Source organism: Mycteria americana, unplaced genomic scaffold (assembly GCF_035582795.1).
Source record: "Mycteria americana isolate JAX WOST 10 ecotype Jacksonville Zoo and Gardens unplaced genomic scaffold, USCA_MyAme_1.0 Scaffold_66, whole genome shotgun sequence".
Classification (NCBI taxonomy): Eukaryota; Metazoa; Chordata; class Aves; order Ciconiiformes; family Ciconiidae; genus Mycteria; species Mycteria americana.
The window spans coordinates 148,123-172,046 of NW_027445651.1; the positions used below are offsets into that span (position 1 = coordinate 148,123).

General features: G+C 59.9%; 5 protein-coding genes across 5 annotated transcripts; all 5 read left to right on the forward strand.

Moving 5' to 3' along the window:
- The first annotated feature begins 802 nt into the window (after positions 1-802).
- LOC142404053 (feather keratin Cos1-1/Cos1-3/Cos2-1-like) lies at positions 803-1,108 on the forward strand. The gene has a single exon (XM_075490448.1). The coding sequence runs from the start codon at positions 803-805 to the stop codon at positions 1,106-1,108; it is 306 nt and encodes a 101-aa protein (XP_075346563.1).
- A 5,319-nt stretch (positions 1,109-6,427) lies between these two features.
- LOC142404049 (feather keratin Cos1-1/Cos1-3/Cos2-1-like) lies at positions 6,428-6,733 on the forward strand. Its single transcript, XM_075490445.1, has one exon. The coding sequence runs from the start codon at positions 6,428-6,430 to the stop codon at positions 6,731-6,733; it is 306 nt and encodes a 101-aa protein (XP_075346560.1).
- A 5,319-nt stretch (positions 6,734-12,052) lies between these two features.
- Positions 12,053-12,358, forward strand: LOC142404048 (feather keratin Cos1-1/Cos1-3/Cos2-1-like). The gene has a single exon (XM_075490444.1). It carries the CDS (start codon positions 12,053-12,055, stop codon positions 12,356-12,358), a length of 306 nt encoding a protein of 101 aa, XP_075346559.1.
- Positions 12,359-17,677: 5,319 nt separating this feature from the next.
- LOC142404047 (feather keratin Cos1-1/Cos1-3/Cos2-1-like) lies at positions 17,678-17,983 on the forward strand. The gene has a single exon (XM_075490443.1). It carries the CDS (start codon positions 17,678-17,680, stop codon positions 17,981-17,983), a length of 306 nt encoding a protein of 101 aa, XP_075346558.1.
- Positions 17,984-23,302: 5,319 nt separating this feature from the next.
- On the forward strand, positions 23,303-23,608 carry LOC142404050 (feather keratin Cos1-1/Cos1-3/Cos2-1-like). Its single transcript, XM_075490446.1, has one exon. It carries the CDS (start codon positions 23,303-23,305, stop codon positions 23,606-23,608), a length of 306 nt encoding a protein of 101 aa, XP_075346561.1.
- The last annotated feature ends 316 nt before the right edge of the window (positions 23,609-23,924 follow it).

The following is a 23,924-nucleotide window of genomic DNA, read 5'->3' on the forward strand; positions in this document are numbered from 1 at the left end:
GCACATTGTCCCGCTCGGGAACCCTTTGGCATGCGGGCGACGATTGCAGGGCTGGGAGCAGCAGGGCCCTTCCTGCCAGTGGGGCTGCCAACAAGCCCACACGAGTGCCCCAGGCCAATGTCCCCAGCCTGCACGCGACCCCTCCGGCACTTGGGACTCATCTTCTGCTGGCACTCATGTGCTCCTGTCCCAGGAATCCTTAGGTCTCCCACCCCAGCAATGAAAAGGAACCTTCAAGGGGGAGCGAGCGGGCACGACCAAACAAGGAAATGAAAAGGCAGCCGTGCAGGAAGCCAAAACACAGCCCGTATCATTAGCTGGGATGTTTTGCATTTCAGATGAGCTTCTCAGAAAATTACTACTTCCACAGAGGCTTCCTCTGGACCTGGGGCAGTGCAGGACCAGTATAAAAGCCATCCCAGCTCTTCACTCTCTCATCCGCTTCGCTCCCCTTCTTCTCCTTCGGAAGCAAGTGAGTTGGAAGCTCTGTCCTATACTGGGGCTTGGGGCTGCCACTCCTGGGAGGGGAAGCGGGGAGAAGGTCTGGTGTGGAGAGGGGCTGGGTCTGAGGGGCTGAGGGGACTCTTGGGCTCTTGTCTGGGAAAGAGCTTTCCCGGGCCTGGCTCTCTTTGCATGGTGCCCAGGGGGACAGGCAAAGAGGTGTGTGCGCCTCCCTGCACAGCCTCCATCTCCCTGCCCAGCACATGCCTTGGCTCCCTCGTGGTGGGCAGACAGGCTGCTCCTCACGCACCCCCGTGCTCCTCCCTGCCCTCTCTCCCAGGTGCACCTCCAGCCCCAAGACATGTCCTGCTACAACCAGTGCCTGCCCTGCCAGCCCTGCGGCCCGACCCCGCTGGCCAACAGCTGCACCGAGCCCTGTGTCAGGCAGTGCCAGAACTCCACCGTCATCATCGAGCCCTCCCCCGTGGTGGTGACCCTGCCCGGACCCATCCTCAGCTCCTTCCCACAGAACACCGTTGTGGGATCCTCCACCTCCGCTGCCGTTGGCAGCATCCTCAGCTCTCAGGGAGTGCCCATCAACTCCGGGTGCTGTGACCTCTCTGGCATTTCCAGCCGCTACTGCGGCAGAACATGCCTCCCCTGCTAAAGCTGCCACAGGCGGCCCCGCAGAAGGACCCCCAGGAACCCAGAAGATGGTAGTGGACTGAGCACAGAGATCTTGGCCATCGCTTGCAGGGGGGCTGAGCATCCACCGCTCCACCTGCAAAGGCAGGCAGGCAGAGGCGTGCCTGGGCCCTCTGAAAACATGGCCCTTGTCTAACGCGCCTGTTTCTCACTCTCTTTCCTCTCTCTCTTTTCTCTGTTGTCTTCTGCTGCCCTGGGCTGTGAGCACCTGCTAAGCCCCAGGCGAGGAAGGACCTGCTGCCCCTCTCCCTCTCAGGGGCGGGCAGGCAGGCAGGCAGGCAGACGCCAGGTGCGAACTCCACCCTGGCCAAGGGGCAAAGACTCCTAGCTACCCCTGCTGCTCCCTGCCCCGTGGGCCCCACTCAGAGGACCTCCTTCCCTCTTTCAACTCATTAAAGTTCTGCTGCATCCCAGCCTGGGCCTCTGCGTGGTCCTTCTCTCTCCGCACGCTCTCCCTGGCTTCCAGAGAGAAAGGTGTCGCTCTGGGGAGATCTTGCGGGCATAAAGAAGAGCCAGCGGTGTTCCCGGAGGCCTGCCTTGCTGCATCCCCGCACACAAATGCCCTCCTCAGCCTTTGAGCACGCCCTGCAGATGATGGGGAGCCCAACCACTGTCTGAGTGAGGAGTCCATCTCCCCAGCCGCACTGGCCGGTGGTGGTGGCACTGGGAGCTGGTTCTGCCTCCAGCAGCACCTGTGAGCCCTCCCTGGCTGGCGGCTCTTGCTTCAGGAGGGCCCCTCTCCCTGTGGCAGGTGTGGTGGTGGTGGTGGTGGTCCTGGCTGTGAGACAGGTTGCTCCTCACATGCCCCTGTGCTCCTCCCTGCCATCTCTCCCCGGTGCACCTCTGGCCACAAGACGTCTCCAGCTACAACCTCTCTCTCCCTCAGCCGAGGAAGAGAGGTGGGCTATTCCTCGCCCACTTCCCTTTGTGGCTTCCAACTACAAGCCGGTGCTTCTGCAGCATTTCAGCTCTCCTTGCGTTGACTTAGCCTTCCTTGCAGGTCTTGCGGGGCTCTGGTCTATCCCCAGTCAGGCTGCCAGCATTTCCTCCAGCACAGCTAGAAGAGGCGGAGTTTCTAAGTGCAGGTGTGGTCTGTTTCCTGACAGCTCACTCTCTGTCTCTCTAGGCATGCACGTAGAAACAGTACCTAGGAGGATTTGCGTTATCGGCAAAAGGGATGCGTAGGGTCTTGTTCCCCCTTTCACGCCCATTGCTCACAACACGTCCCCCATCCTTTGCCACGCGCCGTCTGCAGACTCCCCTCTCCCAAAAGCATCGCTCCCGGTTTTGCCGAAGGGTCAGGACTTCCCCCTTCCCCCTCCCGCGCTGGCAGTCCCACCGACCCACTGCCCTGCTCCTCCCCAGCCTGACACCCCTGTCTCACCAGCCTCTGCCAGTCCCACCAAGGCTGCCGGGTAAACCTGGACCGTGTCACGCTGCCTACTCAACAAGGTGCCCAGGGAGCTCCCAGGAAGTGGGAGCTGAAGCTTGCCAGCTCCTGTGTCCTCCTCCCTCTGCCAGCTCAAAGCCGCCTCCGAACCTCAGCCCAAAGGGTGGAGCAAAACACTCTGAGGGCTGCCTGGGTTCTCACACCTCTGCCCCAGGGACCTTTTCTACTCACATCGCCTAGTGGTTAAAGCACTTGCTCGGCCAAACTAAGGGAATCAAGCTGCCACCTGTGCTGGGCCCCAGGCTCCCCAGGGCCAGGACCAGGTTTTCCAGTGCTGGGAGCTTCCAGCTGGTGCAGCCAGGCCACAGCTCGACCTTTCAAACTCCTCTCGGTCACAAGGGCCCCGAACATCCTCGCAGGCACTCCTAACCCGCATGTAAAACTGCTGCCTCTTGTAAAAGCCCAGGCCAGGCTGCCCAAGGGGAGCCGCGCACCTACGACAGGCAGGTAGGAACCTGCTGACGGTTCCCAGAACTGGAACTGCAGTGCTCAGGCAGAAGGAGACAAAGGAGGCGGCCAGGGACACAACCCTCACAGCCATCTCCAGCAGGGAAAAGGGCTCCCTGGTCGACTTCTCTGGCTACCCAGCGCACAGCCAGAGGCAGGGTAGCATCTGTGTCAGAGCACCACGCCCAGCAGTGCTGCTTCTCACAGCCCATGACGCCATTCCCATGACGCCAATCCCAATCTCTACCTCGCCCTCTCCATCCAGCACTTCTCGGGACATGCAGCTCTACTTCCTTCTTCCCTGGGCTTTCTGCCCACACGGTAAGTCTCTCTTTCTTCCCTGGGAGAAGGCCACTGGACTGAGGCCACCACCCATGACACCGGTGGTATTTCGTATGGAGGAGCGGAAGGCAGCACGCTGGGAAGGGTAGAAAGATTGTCAACGGGGTCCCACAGGGAACACCTGTCTGTACCGCATAATCCATCAGCCATGCATTTTAGTGGCGATCCCCTAACGGGATAGCTCCTCCTCTTCTTGACTTCTCCGTGCCTTTTCATGCCATAACTACCCAGTTGCTGTCCCCACAAAGTGGAGGGGCTGCCATGGAAAACTCAGAGCAAATGCCAGCGATTTCGACCAGAGTCCTGTCTCTGTAGAGCAGCTGGCAAGCCTCTTCACAGATCTCTTCCCCTGCGAGCAGTCCTTTGTACTGGGATGGACTTTGCTCACCAGTTGGTCCCACTGATTGTAGCATGAGGTGCCCACAGAGCCCTACCACCGACAACCAAGTCCCAAGGAAGCACGAGCTGACTTGCACCACCTCGCACCTCCAGAGCAGCCATGCATTCACCACAGAAGCCACGTACTCTGTGATCAAGGCAATCACACATACTGCCCGCAAATTACGTTTTTCATCAGAGTAATTCCACATGTGGCTCTTACACATGGGCATTGCGTCAAGAAAAGCCAAGGGATCCCTGTGGATGAAGAACAACTCATGAAAGACACCCATCAAAAGAGCTCGATACCATGCCTTGCCTTGCTTTGCCATGCCTTGCTTTCCCTTCCTTTGCTTTGCCTTGCCTTGCCTTGCCTTGCCTCGCCTACCCTTGCCTCGCCTTGCCTACCCTTGCCTTGCCTTGCCTTGCCTTGCCTTGCCTTGCTTTCCCTTGCCTTCCCTTGCCTTCCTTTCCCGTTTCTCCTCTGCGTGTTTCCCATCCAGTGTGTGATCCTTCTCCACTGTCGTTGCAACCCCTCCTTCTCCATCCCACCTCCCCTCCTCCAGAAAGAAACCTGCCCCAATTGGATGCTCCCAGTCCTTCCACCATCCTTGCACATCCTGGTGAATACCACTCTGTTTCCCGCTTTCTTACTCCTTCCCTCACCTTGTGTTTCTTGGGGCTCTAGATCAGCGGCTTGAAGAGAGGCAGCACCAGCACTGTTGAAGACGGACACTCCTCTGTGCCGGGAGAGGCTGGTAGTGAGGCAGGTGAAGATCAGGGACCATGGCCTGAAGAACAGCATAACCACAGCTAAGTGGCAAGTGCCTTGCGTCTCTCTTCTCGTATCTGCTGCCAGGTGGAGAGCTGAATGGCCCCACGGGAGCCCAACAAGGCTGGGTTGCACAGCAGGGAGTTGGTACCACCTTTGGAGACAAGGAGCACACCAGTCCGGCAGCGCTCAGCGCAGGCCAGCATGGGCGGTACCTCACAGAAGAAGCAGTCAATGACATTGGGGCTGCGGCTGGGCAACCATAGGGTGAGTGCCACTGGGGCCAACAAGGGGAGAGTGGCCCCAGCCCTCAGGCCTGCCATCGCAAAGGCACAGACCTTCCCTCGCATGACACGGGGGATCCCTGGGGCTGGCACGTGGCCACAGATCGGTCGTAGGCCATGACTGCGAGCAGGAAGAGCTGGGCCACACAGCTGCCAAAGAAGCTCGTCCTCTCCATAGATAGGAAGTGCAGTGGCATCCTGAGCATCGTGACCAACGAGCGGCCGATCACCGAGGCCCAGAATGCCAGAATCGTTGAGGTTGGAAGGCACCTCTGGTGATGGTCACGTCCAGCCCTCCTGCTCAAGCAGGGTCAGCGAGAGCAGGTTGATCAGGACACTGGCCCGTGTAGTCCTGAATGTTTCCAAGAATGGAGACTCCACAAGCTGCCTGGGCAATATCTCCTGGGCTTGGCCACCCTCCGAGTAGAAGCGTTTCTCCTCGTGCCTGTGTGGATTTTCCTTCCACGCTTCTCCAGTATGCACACAAGGGCAAGTAAGCAAGCACCCCTGCCGACACGTGAGCAACTGTGGACTCGCCCGAGGACGCACGAGGAAGCCCCTTGGCAGGGCAGGGCTGGAGCACGCTGGGGCAGGACAAGGCTCCAGACACGCTGACGGCGCTGGTGTTGGTAGGGGACCCCCAGAGAGAGCCCGGAGAGAGCCCAGAGAGCAGAGGAGGCCCAACAGGCGCACAAAGGCCTCCCCAGAGCGGCATTAGGAGGAAGACAGTCAAAAGCAGCAGCGCTGACCACCTGCCTGCCAGTGACCATCAGAGAGAGCTTGGAGGGTGGGAGGAAGGGGACGCGGCACATTGTCCCGCTCGGGAACCCTTTGGCATGCGGGCGACGATTGCAGGGCTGGGAGCAGCAGGGCCCTTCCTGCCAGTGGGGCTGCCAACAAGCCCACACGAGTGCCCCAGGCCAGTGTCCCCAGCCTGCACGCGACCCCTCCGGCACTTGGGACTCATCTTCTGCTGGCACTCATGTGCTCCTGTCCCAGGAATCCTTAGGTCTCCCACCCCAGCAATGAAAAGGAACCTTCAAGGGGGAGCGAGCGGGCACGACCAAACAAGGAAATGAAAAGGCAGCCGTGCAGGAAGCCAAAACACAGCCCGTATCATTAGCTGGGATGTTTTGCATTTCAGATGAGCTTCTCAGAAAATTACTACTTCCACAGAGGCTTCCTCTGGACCTGGGGCAGTGCAGGACCAGTATAAAAGCCATCCCAGCTCTTCACTCTCTCATCCGCTTCGCTCCCCTTCTTCTCCTTCGGAAGCAAGTGAGTTGGAAGCTCTGTCCTATACTGGGGCTTGGGGCTGCCACTCCTGGGAGGGGAAGCGGGGAGAAGGTCTGGTGTGGAGAGGGGCTGGGTCTGAGGGGCTGAGGAGACTCTTGGGCTCTTGTCTGGGAAAGAGCTTTCCCGGGCCTGGCTCTCTTTGCATGGTGCCCAGGGGGACAGGCAAAGAGGTGTGTGCGCCTCCCTGCACAGCCTCCATCTCCCCGCCCAGCATATGCCTTGGCTCCCTCGTGGTGGGCGGACAGGCTGCTCCTCACGCACCCCCGTGCTCCTCCCTGCCCTCTCTCCCAGGTGCACCTCCAGCCCCAAGACATGTCCTGCTACAACCAGTGCCTGCCCTGCCAGCCCTGCGGCCCGACCCCGCTGGCCAACAGCTGCACCGAGCCCTGTGTCAGGCAGTGCCAGAACTCCACCGTCATCATCGAGCCCTCCCCCGTGGTGGTGACCCTGCCCGGACCCATCCTCAGCTCCTTCCCGCAGAACACCGTTGTGGGATCCTCCACCTCCGCTGCCGTTGGCAGCATCCTCAGCTCTCAGGGAGTGCCCATCAACTCCAGGTGCTGTGACCTCTCTGGCATTTCCAGCCGCTACTGCGGCAGAACATGCCTCCCCTGCTAAAGCTGCCACAGGCGGCCCCGCAGAAGGACCCCCAGGAACCCAGAAGATGGTAGTGGACTGAGCACAGAGATCTTGGCCATCGCTTGCAGGGGGGCTGAGCATCCACCGCTCCACCTGCAAAGGCAGGCAGGCAGAGGCGTGCCTGGGCCCTCTGAAAACATGGCCCTTGTCTAACGCGCCTGTTTCTCACTCTCTTTCCTCTCTCTCTTTTCTCTGTTGTCTTCTGCTGCCCTGGGCTGTGAGCACCTGCTAAGCCCCAGGCGAGGAAGGACCTGCTGCCCCTCTCCCTCTCAGGGGCGGGCAGGCAGGCAGGCAGGCAGACGCCAGGTGCGAACTCCACCCTGGCCAAGGGGCAAAGACTCCTAGCTACCCCTGCTGCTCCCTGCCCCGTGGGCCCCACTCAGAGGACCTCCTTCCCTCTTTCAACTCATTAAAGTTCTGCTGCATCCCAGCCTGGGCCTCTGCGTGGTCCTTCTCTCTCCGCACGCTCTCCCTGGCTTCCAGAGAGAAAGGTGTCGCTCTGGGGAGATCTTGCGGGCATAAAGAAGAGCCAGCGGTGTTCCCGGAGGCCTGCCTTGCTGCATCCCCGCACACAAATGCCCTCCTCAGCCTTTGAGCACGCCCTGCAGATGATGGGGAGCCCAACCACTGTCTGAGTGAGGAGTCCATCTCCCCGGCCGCACTGGCCGGTGGTGGTGGCACTGGGAGCTGGTTCTGCCTCCAGCAGCACCTGTGAGCCCTCCCTGGCTGGCGGCTCTTGCTTCAGGAGGGCCCCTCTCCCTGTGGCAGGTGTGGTGGTGGTGGTGGTGGTCCTGGCTGTGAGACAGGTTGCTCCTCACATGCCCCTGTGCTCCTCCCTGCCATCTCTCCCCGGTGCACCTCTGGCCACAAGACGTCTCCAGCTACAACCTCTCTCTCCCTCAGCCGAGGAAGAGAGGTGGGCTATTCCTCGCCCACTTCCCTTTGTGGCTTCCAACTACAAGCCGGTGCTTCTGCAGCATTTCAGCTCTCCTTGCGTTGACTTAGCCTTCCTTGCAGGTCTTGCGGGGCTCTGGTCTATCCCCAGTCAGGCTGCCAGCATTTCCTCCAGCACAGCTAGAAGAGGCGGAGTTTCTAAGTGCAGGTGTGGTCTGTTTCCTGACAGCTCACTCTCTGTCTCTCTAGGCATGCACGTAGAAACAGTACCTAGGAGGATTTGCGTTATCGGCAAAAGGGATGCGTAGGGTCTTGTTCCCCCTTTCACGCCCATTGCTCACAACACGTCCCCCATCCTTTGCCACGCGCCGTCTGCAGACTCCCCTCTCCCAAAAGCATCGCTCCCGGTTTTGCCGAAGGGTCAGGACTTCCCCCTTCCCCCTCCCGCGCTGGCAGTCCCACCGACCCACTGCCCTGCTCCTCCCCAGCCTGACACCCCTGTCTCACCAGCCTCTGCCAGTCCCACCAAGGCTGCCGGGTAAACCTGGACCGTGTCACGCTGCCCACTCAACAAGGTGCCCAGGGAGCTCCCAGGAAGTGGGAGCTGAAGCTTGCCAGCTCCTGTGTCCTCCTCCCTCTGCCAGCTCAAAGCCGCCTCCGAACCTCAGCCCAAAGGGTGGAGCAAAACACTCTGAGGGCTGCCTGGGTTCTCACACCTCTGCCCCAGGGACCTTTTCTACTCACATCGCCTAGTGGTTAAAGCACTTGCTCGGCCAAACTAAGGGAATCAAGCTGCCACCTGTGCTGGGCCCCAGGCTCCCCAGGGCCAGGACCAGGTTTTCCAGTGCTGGGAGCTTCCAGCTGGTGCAGCCAGGCCACAGCTCGACCTTTCAAACTCCTCTCGGTCACAAGGGCCCCGAACATCCTCGCAGGCACTCCTAACCCGCATGTAAAACTGCTGCCTCTTGTAAAAGCCCAGGCCAGGCTGCCCAAGGGGAGCCGCGCACCTACGACAGGCAGGTAGGAACCTGCTGACGGTTCCCAGAACTGGAACTGCAGTGCTCAGGCAGAAGGAGACAAAGGAGGCGGCCAGGGACACAACCCTCACAGCCATCTCCAGCAGGGAAAAGGGCTCCCTGGTCGACTTCTCTGGCTACCCAGCGCACAGCCAGAGGCAGGGTAGCATCTGTGTCAGAGCACCACGCCCAGCAGTGCTGCTTCTCACAGCCCATGACGCCATTCCCATGACGCCAATCCCAATCTCTACCTCGCCCTCTCCATCCAGCACTTCTCGGGACATGCAGCTCTACTTCCTTCTTCCCTGGGCTTTCTGCCCACACGGTAAGTCTCTCTTTCTTCCCTGGGAGAAGGCCACTGGGCTGAGGCCACCACCCATGACACCGGTGGTATTTCGTATGGAGGAGCGGAAGGCAGCACGCTGGGAAGGGTAGAAAGATTGTCAACGGGGTCCCACAGGGAACACCTGTCTGTACCGCATAATCCATCAGCCATGCATTTTAGTGGCGATCCCCTAACGGGATAGCTCCTCCTCTTCTTGACTTCTCCGTGCCTTTTCATGCCATAACTACCCAGTTGCTGTCCCCACAAAGTGGAGGGGCTGCCATGGAAAACTCAGAGCAAATGCCAGCGATTTCGACCAGAGTCCTGTCTCTGTAGAGCAGCTGGCAAGCCTCTTCACAGATCTCTTCCCCTGCGAGCAGTCCTTTGTACTGGGATGGACTTTGCTCACCAGTTGGTCCCACTGATTGTAGCATGAGGTGCCCACAGAGCCCTACCACCGACAACCAAGTCCCAAGGAAGCACGAGCTGACTTGCACCACCTCGCACCTCCAGAGCAGCCATGCATTCACCACAGAAGCCACGTACTCTGTGATCAAGGCAATCACACATACTGCCCGCAAATTACGTTTTTCATCAGAGTAATTCCACATGTGGCTCTTACACATGGGCATTGCGTCAAGAAAAGCCAAGGGATCCCTGTGGATGAAGAACAACTCATGAAAGACACCCATCAAAAGAGCTCGATACCATGCCTTGCCTTGCTTTGCCATGCCTTGCTTTCCCTTCCTTTGCTTTGCCTTGCCTTGCCTTGCCTTGCCTCGCCTACCCTTGCCTCGCGTTGCCTACCCTTGCCTTGCCTTGCCTTGCCTTGCCTTGCCTTGCTTTCCCTTGCCTTCCCTTGCCTTCCTTTCCCGTTTCTCCTCTGCGTGTTTCCCATCCAGTGTGTGATCCTTCTCCACTGTCGTTGCAACCCCTCCTTCTCCATCCCACCTCCCCTCCTCCAGAAAGAAACCTGCCCCAATTGGATGCTCCCAGTCCTTCCACCATCCTTGCACATCCTGGTGAATACCACTCTGTTTCCCGCTTTCTTACTCCTTCCCTCACCTTGTGTTTCTTGGGGCTCTAGATCAGCGGCTTGAAGAGAGGCAGCACCAGCACTGTTGAAGACGGACACTCCTCTGTGCCGGGAGAGGCTGGTAGTGAGGCAGGTGAAGATCAGGGACCATGGCCTGAAGAACAGCATAACCACAGCTAAGTGGCAAGTGCCTTGCGTCTCTCTTCTCGTATCTGCTGCCAGGTGGAGAGCTGAATGGCCCCACGGGAGCCCAACAAGGCTGGGTTGCACAGCAGGGAGTTGGTACCACCTTTGGAGACAAGGAGCACACCAGTCCGGCAGCGCTCAGCGCAGGCCAGCATGGGCGGTACCTCACAGAAGAAGCAGTCAATGACATTGGGGCTGCGGCTGGGCAACCATAGGGTGAGTGCCACTGGGGCCAACAAGGGGAGAGTGGCCCCAGCCCTCAGGCCTGCCATCGCAAAGGCACAGACCTTCCCTCGCATGACACGGGGGATCCCTGGGGCTGGCACGTGGCCACAGATCGGTCGTAGGCCATGACTGCGAGCAGGAAGAGCTGGGCCACACAGCTGCCAAAGAAGCTCGTCCTCTCCATAGATAGGAAGTGCAGTGGCATCCTGAGCATCGTGACCAACGAGCGGCCGATCACCGAGGCCCAGAATGCCAGAATCGTTGAGGTTGGAAGGCACCTCTGGTGATGGTCACGTCCAGCCCTCCTGCTCAAGCAGGGTCAGCGAGAGCAGGTTGATCAGGACACTGGCCCGTGTAGTCCTGAATGTTTCCAAGAATGGAGACTCCACAAGCTGCCTGGGCAATATCTCCTGGGCTTGGCCACCCTCCGAGTAGAAGCGTTTCTCCTCGTGCCTGTGTGGATTTTCCTTCCACGCTTCTCCAGTATGCACACAAGGGCAAGTAAGCAAGCACCCCTGCCGACACGTGAGCAACTGTGGACTCGCCCGAGGACGCACGAGGAAGCCCCTTGGCAGGGCAGGGCTGGAGCACGCTGGGGCAGGACAAGGCTCCAGACACGCTGACGGCGCTGGTGTTGGTAGGGGACCCCCGGAGAGAGCCCGGAGAGAGCCCAGAGAGCAGAGGAGGCCCAACAGGCGCACAAAGGCCTCCCCAGAGCGGCATTAGGAGGAAGACAGTCAAAAGCAGCAGCGCTGACCACCTGCCTGCCAGTGACCATCAGAGAGAGCTTGGAGGGTGGGAGGAAGGGGACGCGGCACATTGTCCCGCTCGGGAACCCTTTGGCATGCGGGCGACGATTGCAGGGCTGGGAGCAGCAGGGCCCTTCCTGCCAGTGGGGCTGCCAACAAGCCCACACGAGTGCCCCAGGCCAGTGTCCCCAGCCTGCACGCGACCCCTCCGGCACTTGGGACTCATCTTCTGCTGGCACTCATGTGCTCCTGTCCCAGGAATCCTTAGGTCTCCCACCCCAGCAATGAAAAGGAACCTTCAAGGGGGAGCGAGCGGGCACGACCAAACAAGGAAATGAAAAGGCAGCCGTGCAGGAAGCCAAAACACAGCCCGTATCATTAGCTGGGATGTTTTGCATTTCAGATGAGCTTCTCAGAAAATTACTACTTCCACAGAGGCTTCCTCTGGACCTGGGGCAGTGCAGGACCAGTATAAAAGCCATCCCAGCTCTTCACTCTCTCATCCGCTTCGCTCCCCTTCTTCTCCTTCGGAAGCAAGTGAGTTGGAAGCTCTGTCCTATACTGGGGCTTGGGGCTGCCACTCCTGGGAGGGGAAGCGGGGAGAAGGTCTGGTGTGGAGAGGGGCTGGGTCTGAGGGGCTGAGGAGACTCTTGGGCTCTTGTCTGGGAAAGAGCTTTCCCGGGCCTGGCTCTCTTTGCATGGTGCCCAGGGGGACAGGCAAAGAGGTGTGTGCGCCTCCCTGCACAGCCTCCATCTCCCCGCCCAGCATATGCCTTGGCTCCCTCGTGGTGGGCGGACAGGCTGCTCCTCACGCACCCCCGTGCTCCTCCCTGCCCTCTCTCCCAGGTGCACCTCCAGCCCCAAGACATGTCCTGCTACAACCAGTGCCTGCCCTGCCAGCCCTGCGGCCCGACCCCGCTGGCCAACAGCTGCACCGAGCCCTGTGTCAGGCAGTGCCAGAACTCCACCGTCATCATCGAGCCCTCCCCCGTGGTGGTGACCCTGCCCGGACCCATCCTCAGCTCCTTCCCGCAGAACACCGTTGTGGGATCCTCCACCTCCGCTGCCGTTGGCAGCATCCTCAGCTCTCAGGGAGTGCCCATCAACTCCAGGTGCTGTGACCTCTCTGGCATTTCCAGCCGCTACTGCGGCAGAACATGCCTCCCCTGCTAAAGCTGCCACAGGCGGCCCCGCAGAAGGACCCCCAGGAACCCAGAAGATGGTAGTGGACTGAGCACAGAGATCTTGGCCATCGCTTGCAGGGGGGCTGAGCATCCACCGCTCCACCTGCAAAGGCAGGCAGGCAGAGGCGTGCCTGGGCCCTCTGAAAACATGGCCCTTGTCTAACGCGCCTGTTTCTCACTCTCTTTCCTCTCTCTCTTTTCTCTGTTGTCTTCTGCTGCCCTGGGCTGTGAGCACCTGCTAAGCCCCAGGCGAGGAAGGACCTGCTGCCCCTCTCCCTCTCAGGGGCGGGCAGGCAGGCAGGCAGGCAGACGCCAGGTGCGAACTCCACCCTGGCCAAGGGGCAAAGACTCCTAGCTACCCCTGCTGCTCCCTGCCCCGTGGGCCCCACTCAGAGGACCTCCTTCCCTCTTTCAACTCATTAAAGTTCTGCTGCATCCCAGCCTGGGCCTCTGCGTGGTCCTTCTCTCTCCGCACGCTCTCCCTGGCTTCCAGAGAGAAAGGTGTCGCTCTGGGGAGATCTTGCGGGCATAAAGAAGAGCTAGCGGTGTTCCCGGAGGCCTGCCTTGCTGCATCCCCGCACACAAATGCCCTCCTCAGCCTTTGAGCACGCCCTGCAGATGATGGGGAGCCCAACCACTGTCTGAGTGAGGAGTCCATCTCCCCGGCCGCACTGGCCGGTGGTGGTGGCACTGGGAGCTGGTTCTGCCTCCAGCAGCACCTGTGAGCCCTCCCTGGCTGGCGGCTCTTGCTTCAGGAGGGCCCCTCTCCCTGTGGCAGGTGTGGTGGTGGTGGTGGTGGTCCTGGCTGTGAGACAGGTTGCTCCTCACATGCCCCTGTGCTCCTCCCTGCCATCTCTCCCCGGTGCACCTCTGGCCACAAGACGTCTCCAGCTACAACCTCTCTCTCCCTCAGCCGAGGAAGAGAGGTGGGCTATTCCTCGCCCACTTCCCTTTGTGGCTTCCAACTACAAGCCGGTGCTTCTGCAGCATTTCAGCTCTCCTTGCGTTGACTTAGCCTTCCTTGCAGGTCTTGCGGGGCTCTGGTCTATCCCCAGTCAGGCTGCCAGCATTTCCTCCAGCACAGCTAGAAGAGGCGGAGTTTCTAAGTGCAGGTGTGGTCTGTTTCCTGACAGCTCACTCTCTGTCTCTCTAGGCATGCACGTAGAAACAGTACCTAGGAGGATTTGCGTTATCGGCAAAAGGGATGCGTAGGGTCTTGTTCCCCCTTTCACGCCCATTGCTCACAACACGTCCCCCATCCTTTGCCACGCGCCGTCTGCAGACTCCCCTCTCCCAAAAGCATCGCTCCCGGTTTTGCCGAAGGGTCAGGACTTCCCCCTTCCCCCTCCCGCGCTGGCAGTCCCACCGACCCACTGCCCTGCTCCTCCCCAGCCTGACACCCCTGTCTCACCAGCCTCTGCCAGCCCCACCAAGGCTGCCGGGTAAACCTGGACCGTGTCACGCTGCCCACTCAACAAGGTGCCCAGGGAGCTCCCAGGAAGTGGGAGCTGAAGCTTGCCAGCTCCTGTGTCCTCCTCCCTCTGCCAGCTCAAAGCCGCCTCCGAACCTCAGCCCAAAGGGTGGAGCAAAACACTCTGAGGGCTGCCTGGGTTCTCACACCTCTGCCCCAGGGACCTTTTCTACTCACATCGCCTAGTGGTTAAAGCACTTGCTCGGCCAAACTAAGGGAATCAAGCTGCCACCTGTGCTGGGCCCCAGGCTCCCCAGGGCCAGGACCAGGTTTTCCAGTGCTGGGAGCTTCCAGCTGGTGCAGCCAGGCCACAGCTCGACCTTTCAAACTCCTCTCGGTCACAAGGGCCCCGAACATCCTCGCAGGCACTCCTAACCCGCATGTAAAACTGCTGCCTCTTGTAAAAGCCCAGGCCAGGCTGCCCAAGGGGAGCCGCGCACCTACGACAGGCAGGTAGGAACCTGCTGACGGTTCCCAGAACTGGAACTGCAGTGCTCAGGCAGAAGGAGACAAAGGAGGCGGCCAGGGACACAACCCTCACAGCCATCTCCAGCAGGGAAAAGGGCTCCCTGGTCGACTTCTCTGGCTACCCAGCGCACAGCCAGAGGCAGGGTAGCATCTGTGTCAGAGCACCACGCCCAGCAGTGCTGCTTCTCACAGCCCATGACGCCATTCCCATGACGCCAATCCCAATCTCTACCTCGCCCTCTCCATCCAGCACTTCTCGGGACATGCAGCTCTACTTCCTTCTTCCCTGGGCTTTCTGCCCACACGGTAAGTCTCTCTTTCTTCCCTGGGAGAAGGCCACTGGGCTGAGGCCACCACCCATGACACCGGTGGTATTTCGTATGGAGGAGCGGAAGGCAGCACGCTGGGAAGGGTAGAAAGATTGTCAACGGGGTCCCACAGGGAACACCTGTCTGTACCGCATAATCCATCAGCCATGCATTTTAGTGGCGATCCCCTAACGGGATAGCTCCTCCTCTTCTTGACTTCTCCGTGCCTTTTCATGCCATAACTACCCAGTTGCTGTCCCCACAAAGTGGAGGGGCTGCCATGGAAAACTCAGAGCAAATGCCAGCGATTTCGACCAGAGTCCTGTCTCTGTAGAGCAGCTGGCAAGCCTCTTCACAGATCTCTTCCCCTGCGAGCAGTCCTTTGTACTGGGATGGACTTTGCTCACCAGTTGGTCCCACTGATTGTAGCATGAGGTGCCCACAGAGCCCTACCACCGACAACCAAGTCCCAAGGAAGCACGAGCTGACTTGCACCACCTCGCACCTCCAGAGCAGCCATGCATTCACCACAGAAGCCACGTACTCTGTGATCAAGGCAATCACACATACTGCCCGCAAATTACGTTTTTCATCAGAGTAATTCCACATGTGGCTCTTACACATGGGCATTGCGTCAAGAAAAGCCAAGGGATCCCTGTGGATGAAGAACAACTCATGAAAGACACCCATCAAAAGAGCTCGATACCATGCCTTGCCTTGCTTTGCCATGCCTTGCTTTCCCTTCCTTTGCTTTGCCTTGCCTTGCCTTGCCTTGCCTCGCCTACCCTTGCCTCGCCTTGCCTACCCTTGCCTTGCCTTGCCTTGCCTTGCCTTGCCTTGCTTTCCCTTGCCTTCCCTTGCCTTCCTTTCCCGTTTCTCCTCTGCGTGTTTCCCATCCAGTGTGTGATCCTTCTCCACTGTCGTTGCAACCCCTCCTTCTCCATCCCACCTCCCCTCCTCCAGAAAGAAACCTGCCCCAATTGGATGCTCCCAGTCCTTCCACCATCCTTGCACATCCTGGTGAATACCACTCTGTTTCCCGCTTTCTTACTCCTTCCCTCACCTTGTGTTTCTTGGGGCTCTAGATCAGCGGCTTGAAGAGAGGCAGCACCAGCACTGTTGAAGACGGACACTCCTCTGTGCCGGGAGAGGCTGGTAGTGAGGCAGGTGAAGATCAGGGACCATGGCCTGAAGAACAGCATAACCACAGCTAAGTGGCAAGTGCCTTGCGTCTCTCTTCTCGTATCTGCTGCCAGGTGGAGAGCTGAATGGCCCCACGGGAGCCCAACAAGGCTGGGTTGCACAGCAGGGAGTTGGTACCACCTTTGGAGACAAGGAGCACACCAGTCCGGCAGCGCTCAGCGCAGGCCAGCATGGGCGGTACCTCACAGAAGAAGCAGTCAATGACATTGGGGCTGCGGCTGGGCAACCATAGGGTGAGTGCCACTGGGGCCAACAAGGGGAGAGTGGCCCCAGCCCTCAGGCCTGCCATCGCAAAGGCACAGACCTTCCCTCGCATGACACGGGGGATCCCTGGGGCTGGCACGTGGCCACAGATCGGTCGTAGGCCATGACTGCGAGCAGGAAGAGCTGGGCCACACAGCTGCCAAAGAAGCTCGTCCTCTCCATAGATAGGAAGTGCAGTGGCATCCTGAGCATCGTGACCAACGAGCGGCCGATCACCGAGGCCCAGAATGCCAGAATCGTTGAGGTTGGAAGGCACCTCTGGTGATGGTCACGTCCAGCCCTCCTGCTCAAGCAGGGTCAGCGAGAGCAGGTTGATCAGGACACTGGCCCGTGTAGTCCTGAATGTTTCCAAGAATGGAGACTCCACAAGCTGCCTGGGCAATATCTCCTGGGCTTGGCCACCCTCCGAGTAGAAGCGTTTCTCCTCGTGCCTGTGTGGATTTTCCTTCCACGCTTCTCCAGTATGCACACAAGGGCAAGTAAGCAAGCACCCCTGCCGACACGTGAGCAACTGTGGACTCGCCCGAGGACGCACGAGGAAGCCCCTTGGCAGGGCAGGGCTGGAGCACGCTGGGGCAGGACAAGGCTCCAGACACGCTGACGGCGCTGGTGTTGGTAGGGGACCCCCGGAGAGAGCCCGGAGAGAGCCCAGAGAGCAGAGGAGGCCCAACAGGCGCACAAAGGCCTCCCCAGAGCGGCATTAGGAGGAAGACAGTCAAAAGCAGCAGCGCTGACCACCTGCCTGCCAGTGACCATCAGAGAGAGCTTGGAGGGTGGGAGGAAGGGGACGCGGCACATTGTCCCGCTCGGGAACCCTTTGGCATGCGGGCGACGATTGCAGGGCTGGGAGCAGCAGGGCCCTTCCTGCCAGTGGGGCTGCCAACAAGCCCACACGAGTGCCCCAGGCCAGTGTCCCCAGCCTGCACGCGACCCCTCCGGCACTTGGGACTCATCTTCTGCTGGCACTCATGTGCTCCTGTCCCAGGAATCCTTAGGTCTCCCACCCCAGCAATGAAAAGGAACCTTCAAGGGGGAGCGAGCGGGCACGACCAAACAAGGAAATGAAAAGGCAGCCGTGCAGGAAGCCAAAACACAGCCCGTATCATTAGCTGGGATGTTTTGCATTTCAGATGAGCTTCTCAGAAAATTACTACTTCCACAGAGGCTTCCTCTGGACCTGGGGCAGTGCAGGACCAGTATAAAAGCCATCCCAGCTCTTCACTCTCTCATCCGCTTCGCTCCCCTTCTTCTCCTTCGGAAGCAAGTGAGTTGGAAGCTCTGTCCTATACTGGGGCTTGGGGCTGCCACTCCTGGGAGGGGAAGCGGGGAGAAGGTCTGGTGTGGAGAGGGGCTGGGTCTGAGGGGCTGAGGAGACTCTTGGGCTCTTGTCTGGGAAAGAGCTTTCCCGGGCCTGGCTCTCTTTGCATGGTGCCCAGGGGGACAGGCAAAGAGGTGTGTGCGCCTCCCTGCACAGCCTCCATCTCCCCGCCCAGCATATGCCTTGGCTCCCTCGTGGTGGGCGGACAGGCTGCTCCTCACGCACCCCCGTGCTCCTCCCTGCCCTCTCTCCCAGGTGCACCTCCAGCCCCAAGACATGTCCTGCTACAACCAGTGCCTGCCCTGCCAGCCCTGCGGCCCGACCCCGCTGGCCAACAGCTGCACCGAGCCCTGTGTCAGGCAGTGCCAGAACTCCACCGTCATCATCGAGCCCTCCCCCGTGGTGGTGACCCTGCCCGGACCCATCCTCAGCTCCTTCCCGCAGAACACCGTTGTGGGATCCTCCACCTCCGCTGCCGTTGGCAGCATCCTCAGCTCTCAGGGAGTGCCCATCAACTCCAGGTGCTGTGACCTCTCTGGCATTTCCAGCCGCTACTGCGGCAGAACATGCCTCCCCTGCTAAAGCTGCCACAGGCGGCCCCGCAGAAGGACCCCCAGGAACCCAGAAGATGGTAGTGGACTGAGCACAGAGATCTTGGCCATCGCTTGCAGGGGGGCTGAGCATCCACCGCTCCACCTGCAAAGGCAGGCAGGCAGAGGCGTGCCTGGGCCCTCTGAAAACATGGCCCTTGTCTAACGCGCCTGTTTCTCACTCTCTTTCCTCTCTCTCTTTTCTCTGTTGTCTTCTGCTGCCCTGGGCTGTGAGCACCTGCTAAGCCCCAGGCGAGGAAGGACCTGCTGCCCCTCTCCCTCTCAGGGGCGGGCAGGCAGGCAGGCAGGCAGACGCCAGGTGCGAACTCCACCCTGGCCAAGGGGCAAAGACTCCTAGCTACCCCTGCTGCTCCCTGCCCCGTGGGCCCCACTCAGAGGACCTCCTTCCCTCTTTCAACTCATTAAAGTTCTGCTGCATCCCAGCCTGGGCCTCTGCGTGGTCCTTCTCTCTCCGCACGCTCTCCCTGGCTTCCAGAGAGAAAGGTGTCGCTCTGGGGAGATCTTGCGGGCATAAAGAAGAGCCAGCGGTGTTCCCGGAGGCCTGCCTTGCTGCATCCCCGCACACAAATGCCCTCCTCAGCCTTTGAGCACGCCCTGCAGATGATGGGGAGCCCAACCACTGTCTGAGTGAGGAGTCCATCTCCCCGGCCGCACTGGCCGGTGGTGGTGGCACTGGGAGCTGGTTCTGCCTCCAGCAGCACCTGTGAGCCCTCCCTGGCTGGCGGCTCTTGCTTCAGGAGGGCCCCTCTCCCTGTGGCAGGTGTGGTGGTGGTGGTGGTGGTCCTGGCTGTGAGACAGGTTGCTCCTCACATGCCCCTGTGCTCCTCCCTGCCATCTCTCCCCGGTGCACCTCTGGCCACAAGACGTCTCCAGCTACAACCTCTCTCTCCCTCAGCCGAGGAAGAGAGGTGGGCTATTCCTCGCCCACTTCCCTTTGTGGCTTCCAACTACAAGCCGGTGCTTCTGCAGCATTTCAGCTCTCCTTGCGTTGACTTAGCCTTCCTTGCAGGTCTTGCGGGGCTCTGGTCTATCCCCAGTCAGGCTGCCAGCATTTCCTCCAGCACAGCTAGAAGAGGCGGAGTTTCTAAGTGCAGGTGTGGTCTGTTTCCTGACAGCTCACTCTCTGTCTCTCTAGGCATGCACGTAGAAACAGTACCTAGGAGGATTTGCGTTATCGGCAAAAGGGATGCGTAGGGTCTTGTTCCCCCTTTCACGCCCATTGCTCACAACACGTCCCCCATCCTTTGCCACGCGCCGTCTGCAGACTCCCCTCTCCCAAAAGCATCGCTCCCGGTTTTGCCGAAGGGTCAGGACTTCCCCCTTCCCCCTCCCGCGCTGGCAGTCCCACCGACCCACTGCCCTGCTCCTCCCCAGCCTGACACCCCTGTCTCACCAGCCTCTGCCAGTCCCACCAAGGCTGCCGGGTAAACCTGGACCGTGTCACGCTGCCCACTCAACAAGGTGCCCAGGGAGCTCCCAGGAAGTGGGAGCTGAAGCTTGCCAGCTCCTGTGTCCTCCTCCCTCTGCCAGCTCAAAGCCGCCTCCGAACCTCAGCCCAAAGGGTGGAGCAAAACACTCTGAGGGCTGCCTGGGTTCTCACACCTCTGCCCCAGGGACCTTTTCTACTCACATCGCCTAGTGGTTAAAGCACTTGCTCGGCCAAACTAAGGGAATCAAGCTGCCACCTGTGCTGGGCCCCAGGCTCCCCAGGGCCAGGACCAGGTTTTCCAGTGCTGGGAGCTTCCAGCTGGTGCAGCCAGGCCACAGCTCGACCTTTCAAACTCCTCTCGGTCACAAGGGCCCCGAACATCCTCGCAGGCACTCCTAACCCGCATGTAAAACTGCTGCCTCTTGTAAAAGCCCAGGCCAGGCTGCCCAAGGGGAGCCACGCACCTACGACAGGCAGGTAGGAACCTGCTGACGGTTCCCAGAACTGGAACTGCAGTGCTCAGGCAGAAGGAGACAAAGGAGGCGGCCAGGGACACAACCCTCACAGCCATCTCCAGCAGGGAAAAGGGCTCCCTGGTCGACTTCTCTGGCTACCCAGCGCACAGCCAGAGGCAGGGTAGCATCTGTGTCAGAGCACCACGCCCAGCAGTGCTGCTTCTCACAGCCCATGACGCCATTCCCATGACGCCAATCCCAATCTCTACCTCGCCCTCTCCATCCAGCACTTCTCGGGACATGCAGCTCTACTTCCTTCTTCCCTGGGCTTTCTGCCCACACGGTAAGTCTCTCTTTCTTCCCTGGGAGAAGGCCACTGGGCTGAGGCCACCACCCATGACACCGGTGGTATTTCGTATGGAGGAGCGGAAGGCAGCACGCTGGGAAGGGTAGAAAGATTGTCAACGGGGTCCCACAGGGAACACCTGTCTGTACCGCATAATCCATCAGCCATGCATTTTAGTGGCGATCCCCTAACGGGATAGCTCCTCCTCTTCTTGACTTCTCCGTGCCTTTTCATGCCATAACTACCCAGTTGCTGTCCCCACAAAGTGGAGGGGCTGCCATGGAAAACTCAGAGCAAATGCCAGCGATTTCGACCAGAGTCCTGTCTCTGTAGAGCAGCTGGCAAGCCTCTTCACAGATCTCTTCCCCTGCGAGCAGTCCTTTGTACTGGGATGGACTTTGCTCACCAGTTGGTCCCACTGATTGTAGCATGAGGTGCCCACAGAGCCCTACCACCGACAACCAAGTCCCAAGGAAGCACGAGCTGACTTGCACCACCTCGCACCTCCAGAGCAGCCATGCATTCACCACAGAAGCCACGTACTCTGTGATCAAGGCAATCACACATACTGCCCGCAAATTACGTTTTTCATCAGAGTAATTCCACATGTGGCTCTTACACATGGGCATTGCGTCAAGAAAAGCCAAGGGATCCCTGTGGATGAAGAACAACTCATGAAAGACACCCATCAAAAGAGCTCGATACCATGCCTTGCCTTGCTTTGCCATGCCTTGCTTTCCCTTCCTTTGCTTTGCCTTGCCTTGCCTTGCCTTGCCTCGCCTACCCTTGCCTCGCCTTGCCTACCCTTGCCTTGCCTTGCCTTGCCTTGCCTTGCCTTGCTTTCCCTTGCCTTCCCTTGCCTTCCTTTCCCGTTTCTCCTCTGCGTGTTTCCCATCCAGTGTGTGATCCTTCTCCACTGTCGTTGCAACCCCTCCTTCTCCATCCCACCTCCCCTCCTCCAGAAAGAAACCTGCCCCAATTGGATGCTCCCAGTCCTTCCACCATCCTTGCACATCCTGGTGAATACCACTCTGTTTCCCGCTTTCTTACTCCTTCCCTCACCTTGTGTTTCTTGGGGCTCTAGATCAGCGGCTTGAAGAGAGGCAGCACCAGCACTGTTGAAGACGGACACTCCTCTGTGCCGGGAGAGGCTGGTAGTGAGGCAGGTGAAGATCAGGGACCATGGCCTGAAGAACAGCATAACCACAGCTAAGTGGCAAGTGCCTTGCGTCTCTCTTCTCGTATCTGCTGCCAGGTGGAGAGCTGAATGGCCCCACGGGAGCCCAACAAGGCTGGGTTGCACAGCAGGGAGTTGGTACCACCTTTGGAGACAAGGAGCACACCAGTCCGGCAGCGCTCAGCGCAGGCCAGCATGGGCGGTACCTCACAGAAGAAGCAGTCAATGACATTGGGGCTGCGGCTGGGCAACCATAGGGTGAGTGCCACTGGGGCCAACAAGGGGAGAGTGGCCCCAGCCCTCAGGCCTGCCATCGCAAAGGCACAGACCTTCCCTCGCATGACACGGGGGATCCCTGGGGCTGGCACGTGGCCACAGATCGGTCGTAGGCCATGACTGCGAGCAGGAAGAGCTGGGCCACACAGCTGCCAAAGAAGCTCGTCCTCTCCATAGATAGGAAGTGCAGTGGCATCCTGAGCATCGTGACCAACGAGCGGCCGATCACCGAGGCCCAGAATGCCAGAATCGTTGAGGTTGGAAGGCACCTCTGGTGATGGTCACGTCCAGCCCTCCTGCTCAAGCAGGGTCAGCGAGAGCAGGTTGATCAGGACACTGGCCCGTGTAGTCCTGAATGTTTCCAAGAATGGAGACTCCACAAGCTGCCTGGGCAATATCTCCTGGGCTTGGCCACCCTCCGAGTAGAAGCGTTTCTCCTCGTGCCTGTGTGGATTTTCCTTCCACGCTTCTCCAGTATGCACACAAGGGCAAGTAAGCAAGCACCCCTGCCGACACGTGAGCAACTGTGGACTCGCCCGAGGACGCACGAGGAAGCCCCTTGGCAGGGCAGGGCTGGAGCACGCTGGGGCAGGACAAGGCTCCAGACACGCTGACGGCGCTGGTGTTGGTAGGGGACCCCCGGAGAGAGCCCGGAGAGAGCCCAGAGAGCAGAGGAGGCCCAACAGGCGCACAAAGGCCTCCCCAGAGCGGCATTAGGAGGAAGACAGTCAAAAGCAGCAGCGCTGACCACCTGCCTGCCAGTGACCATCAGAGAGAGCTTGGAGGGTGGGAGGAAGGGGACGCGGCACATTGTCCCGCTCGGGAACCCTTTGGCATGCGGGCGACGATTGCAGGGCTGGGAGCAGCAGGGCCCTTCCTGCCAGTGGGGCTGCCAACAAGCCCACACGAGTGCCCCAGGCCAGTGTCCCCAGCCTGCACGCGACCCCTCCGGCACTTGGGACTCATCTTCTGCTGGCACTCATGTGCTCCTGTCCCAGGAATCCTTAGGTCTCCCACCCCAGCAATGAAAAGGAACCTTCAAGGGGGAGCGAGCGGGCACGACCAAACAAGGAAATGAAAAGGCAGCCGTGCAGGAAGCCAAAACACAGCCCGTATCATTAGCTGGGATGTTTTGCATTTCAGATGAGCTTCTCAGAAAATTACTACTTCCACAGAGGCTTCCTCTGGACCTGGGGCAGTGCAGGACCAGTATAAAAGCCATCCCAGCTCTTCACTCTCTCATCCGCTTCGCTCCCCTTCTTCTCCTTCGGAAGCAAGTGAGTTGGAAGCTCTGTCCTATACTGGGGCTTGGGGCTGCCACTCCTGGGAGGGGAAGCGGGGAGAAGGTCTGGTGTGGAGAGGGGCTGGGTCTGAGGGGCTGAGGAGACTCTTGGGCTCTTGTCTGGGAAAGAGCTTTCCCGGGCCTGGCTCTCTTTGCATGGTGCCCAGGGGGACAGGCAAAGAGGTGTGTGCGCCTCCCTGCACAGCCTCCATCTCCCCGCCCAGCATATGCCTTGGCTCCCTCGTGGTGGGCGGACAGGCTGCTCCTCACGCACCCCCGTGCTCCTCCCTGCCCTCTCTCCCAGGTGCACCTCCAGCCCCAAGACATGTCCTGCTACAACCAGTGCCTGCCCTGCCAGCCCTGCGGCCCGACCCCGCTGGCCAACAGCTGCACCGAGCCCTGTGTCAGGCAGTGCCAGAACTCCACCGTCATCATCGAGCCCTCCCCCGTGGTGGTGACCCTGCCCGGACCCATCCTCAGCTCCTTCCCGCAGAACACCGTTGTGGGATCCTCCACCTCCGCTGCCGTTGGCAGCATCCTCAGCTCTCAGGGAGTGCCCATCAACTCCAGGTGCTGTGACCTCTCTGGCATTTCCAGCCGCTACTGCGGCAGAACATGCCTCCCCTGCTAAAGCTGCCACAGGCGGCCCCGCAGAAGGACCCCCAGGAACCCAGAAGATGGTAGTGGACTGAGCACAGAGATCTTGGCCATCGCTTGCAGGGGGGCTGAGCATCCACCGCTCCACCTGCAAAGGCAGGCAGGCAGAGGCGTGCCTGGGCCCTCTGAAAACATGGCCCTTGTCTAACGCGCCTGTTTCTCACTCTCTTTCCTCTCTCTCTTTTCTCTGTTGTCTTCTGCTGCCCTGGGCTGTGAGCACCTGCTAAGCCCCAGGCGAGGAAGGACCTGCTGCCCCTCTCCCTCTCAGGGGCGGGCAGGCAGGCAGGCAG

What these genes read in the sequence shown, in the direction of transcription:
- LOC142404053 (XM_075490448.1), top strand. Translation starts at nt 803, where the DNA reads ATGTCCTGCTACAACCAGTGCCTGCCCTGCCAGCCCTGCGGCCCGACC.
- LOC142404049 (XM_075490445.1), top strand. Translation starts at nt 6,428, where the DNA reads ATGTCCTGCTACAACCAGTGCCTGCCCTGCCAGCCCTGCGGCCCGACC.
- LOC142404048 (XM_075490444.1), top strand. Translation starts at nt 12,053, where the DNA reads ATGTCCTGCTACAACCAGTGCCTGCCCTGCCAGCCCTGCGGCCCGACC.
- LOC142404047 (XM_075490443.1), top strand. Translation starts at nt 17,678, where the DNA reads ATGTCCTGCTACAACCAGTGCCTGCCCTGCCAGCCCTGCGGCCCGACC.
- LOC142404050 (XM_075490446.1), top strand. Translation starts at nt 23,303, where the DNA reads ATGTCCTGCTACAACCAGTGCCTGCCCTGCCAGCCCTGCGGCCCGACC.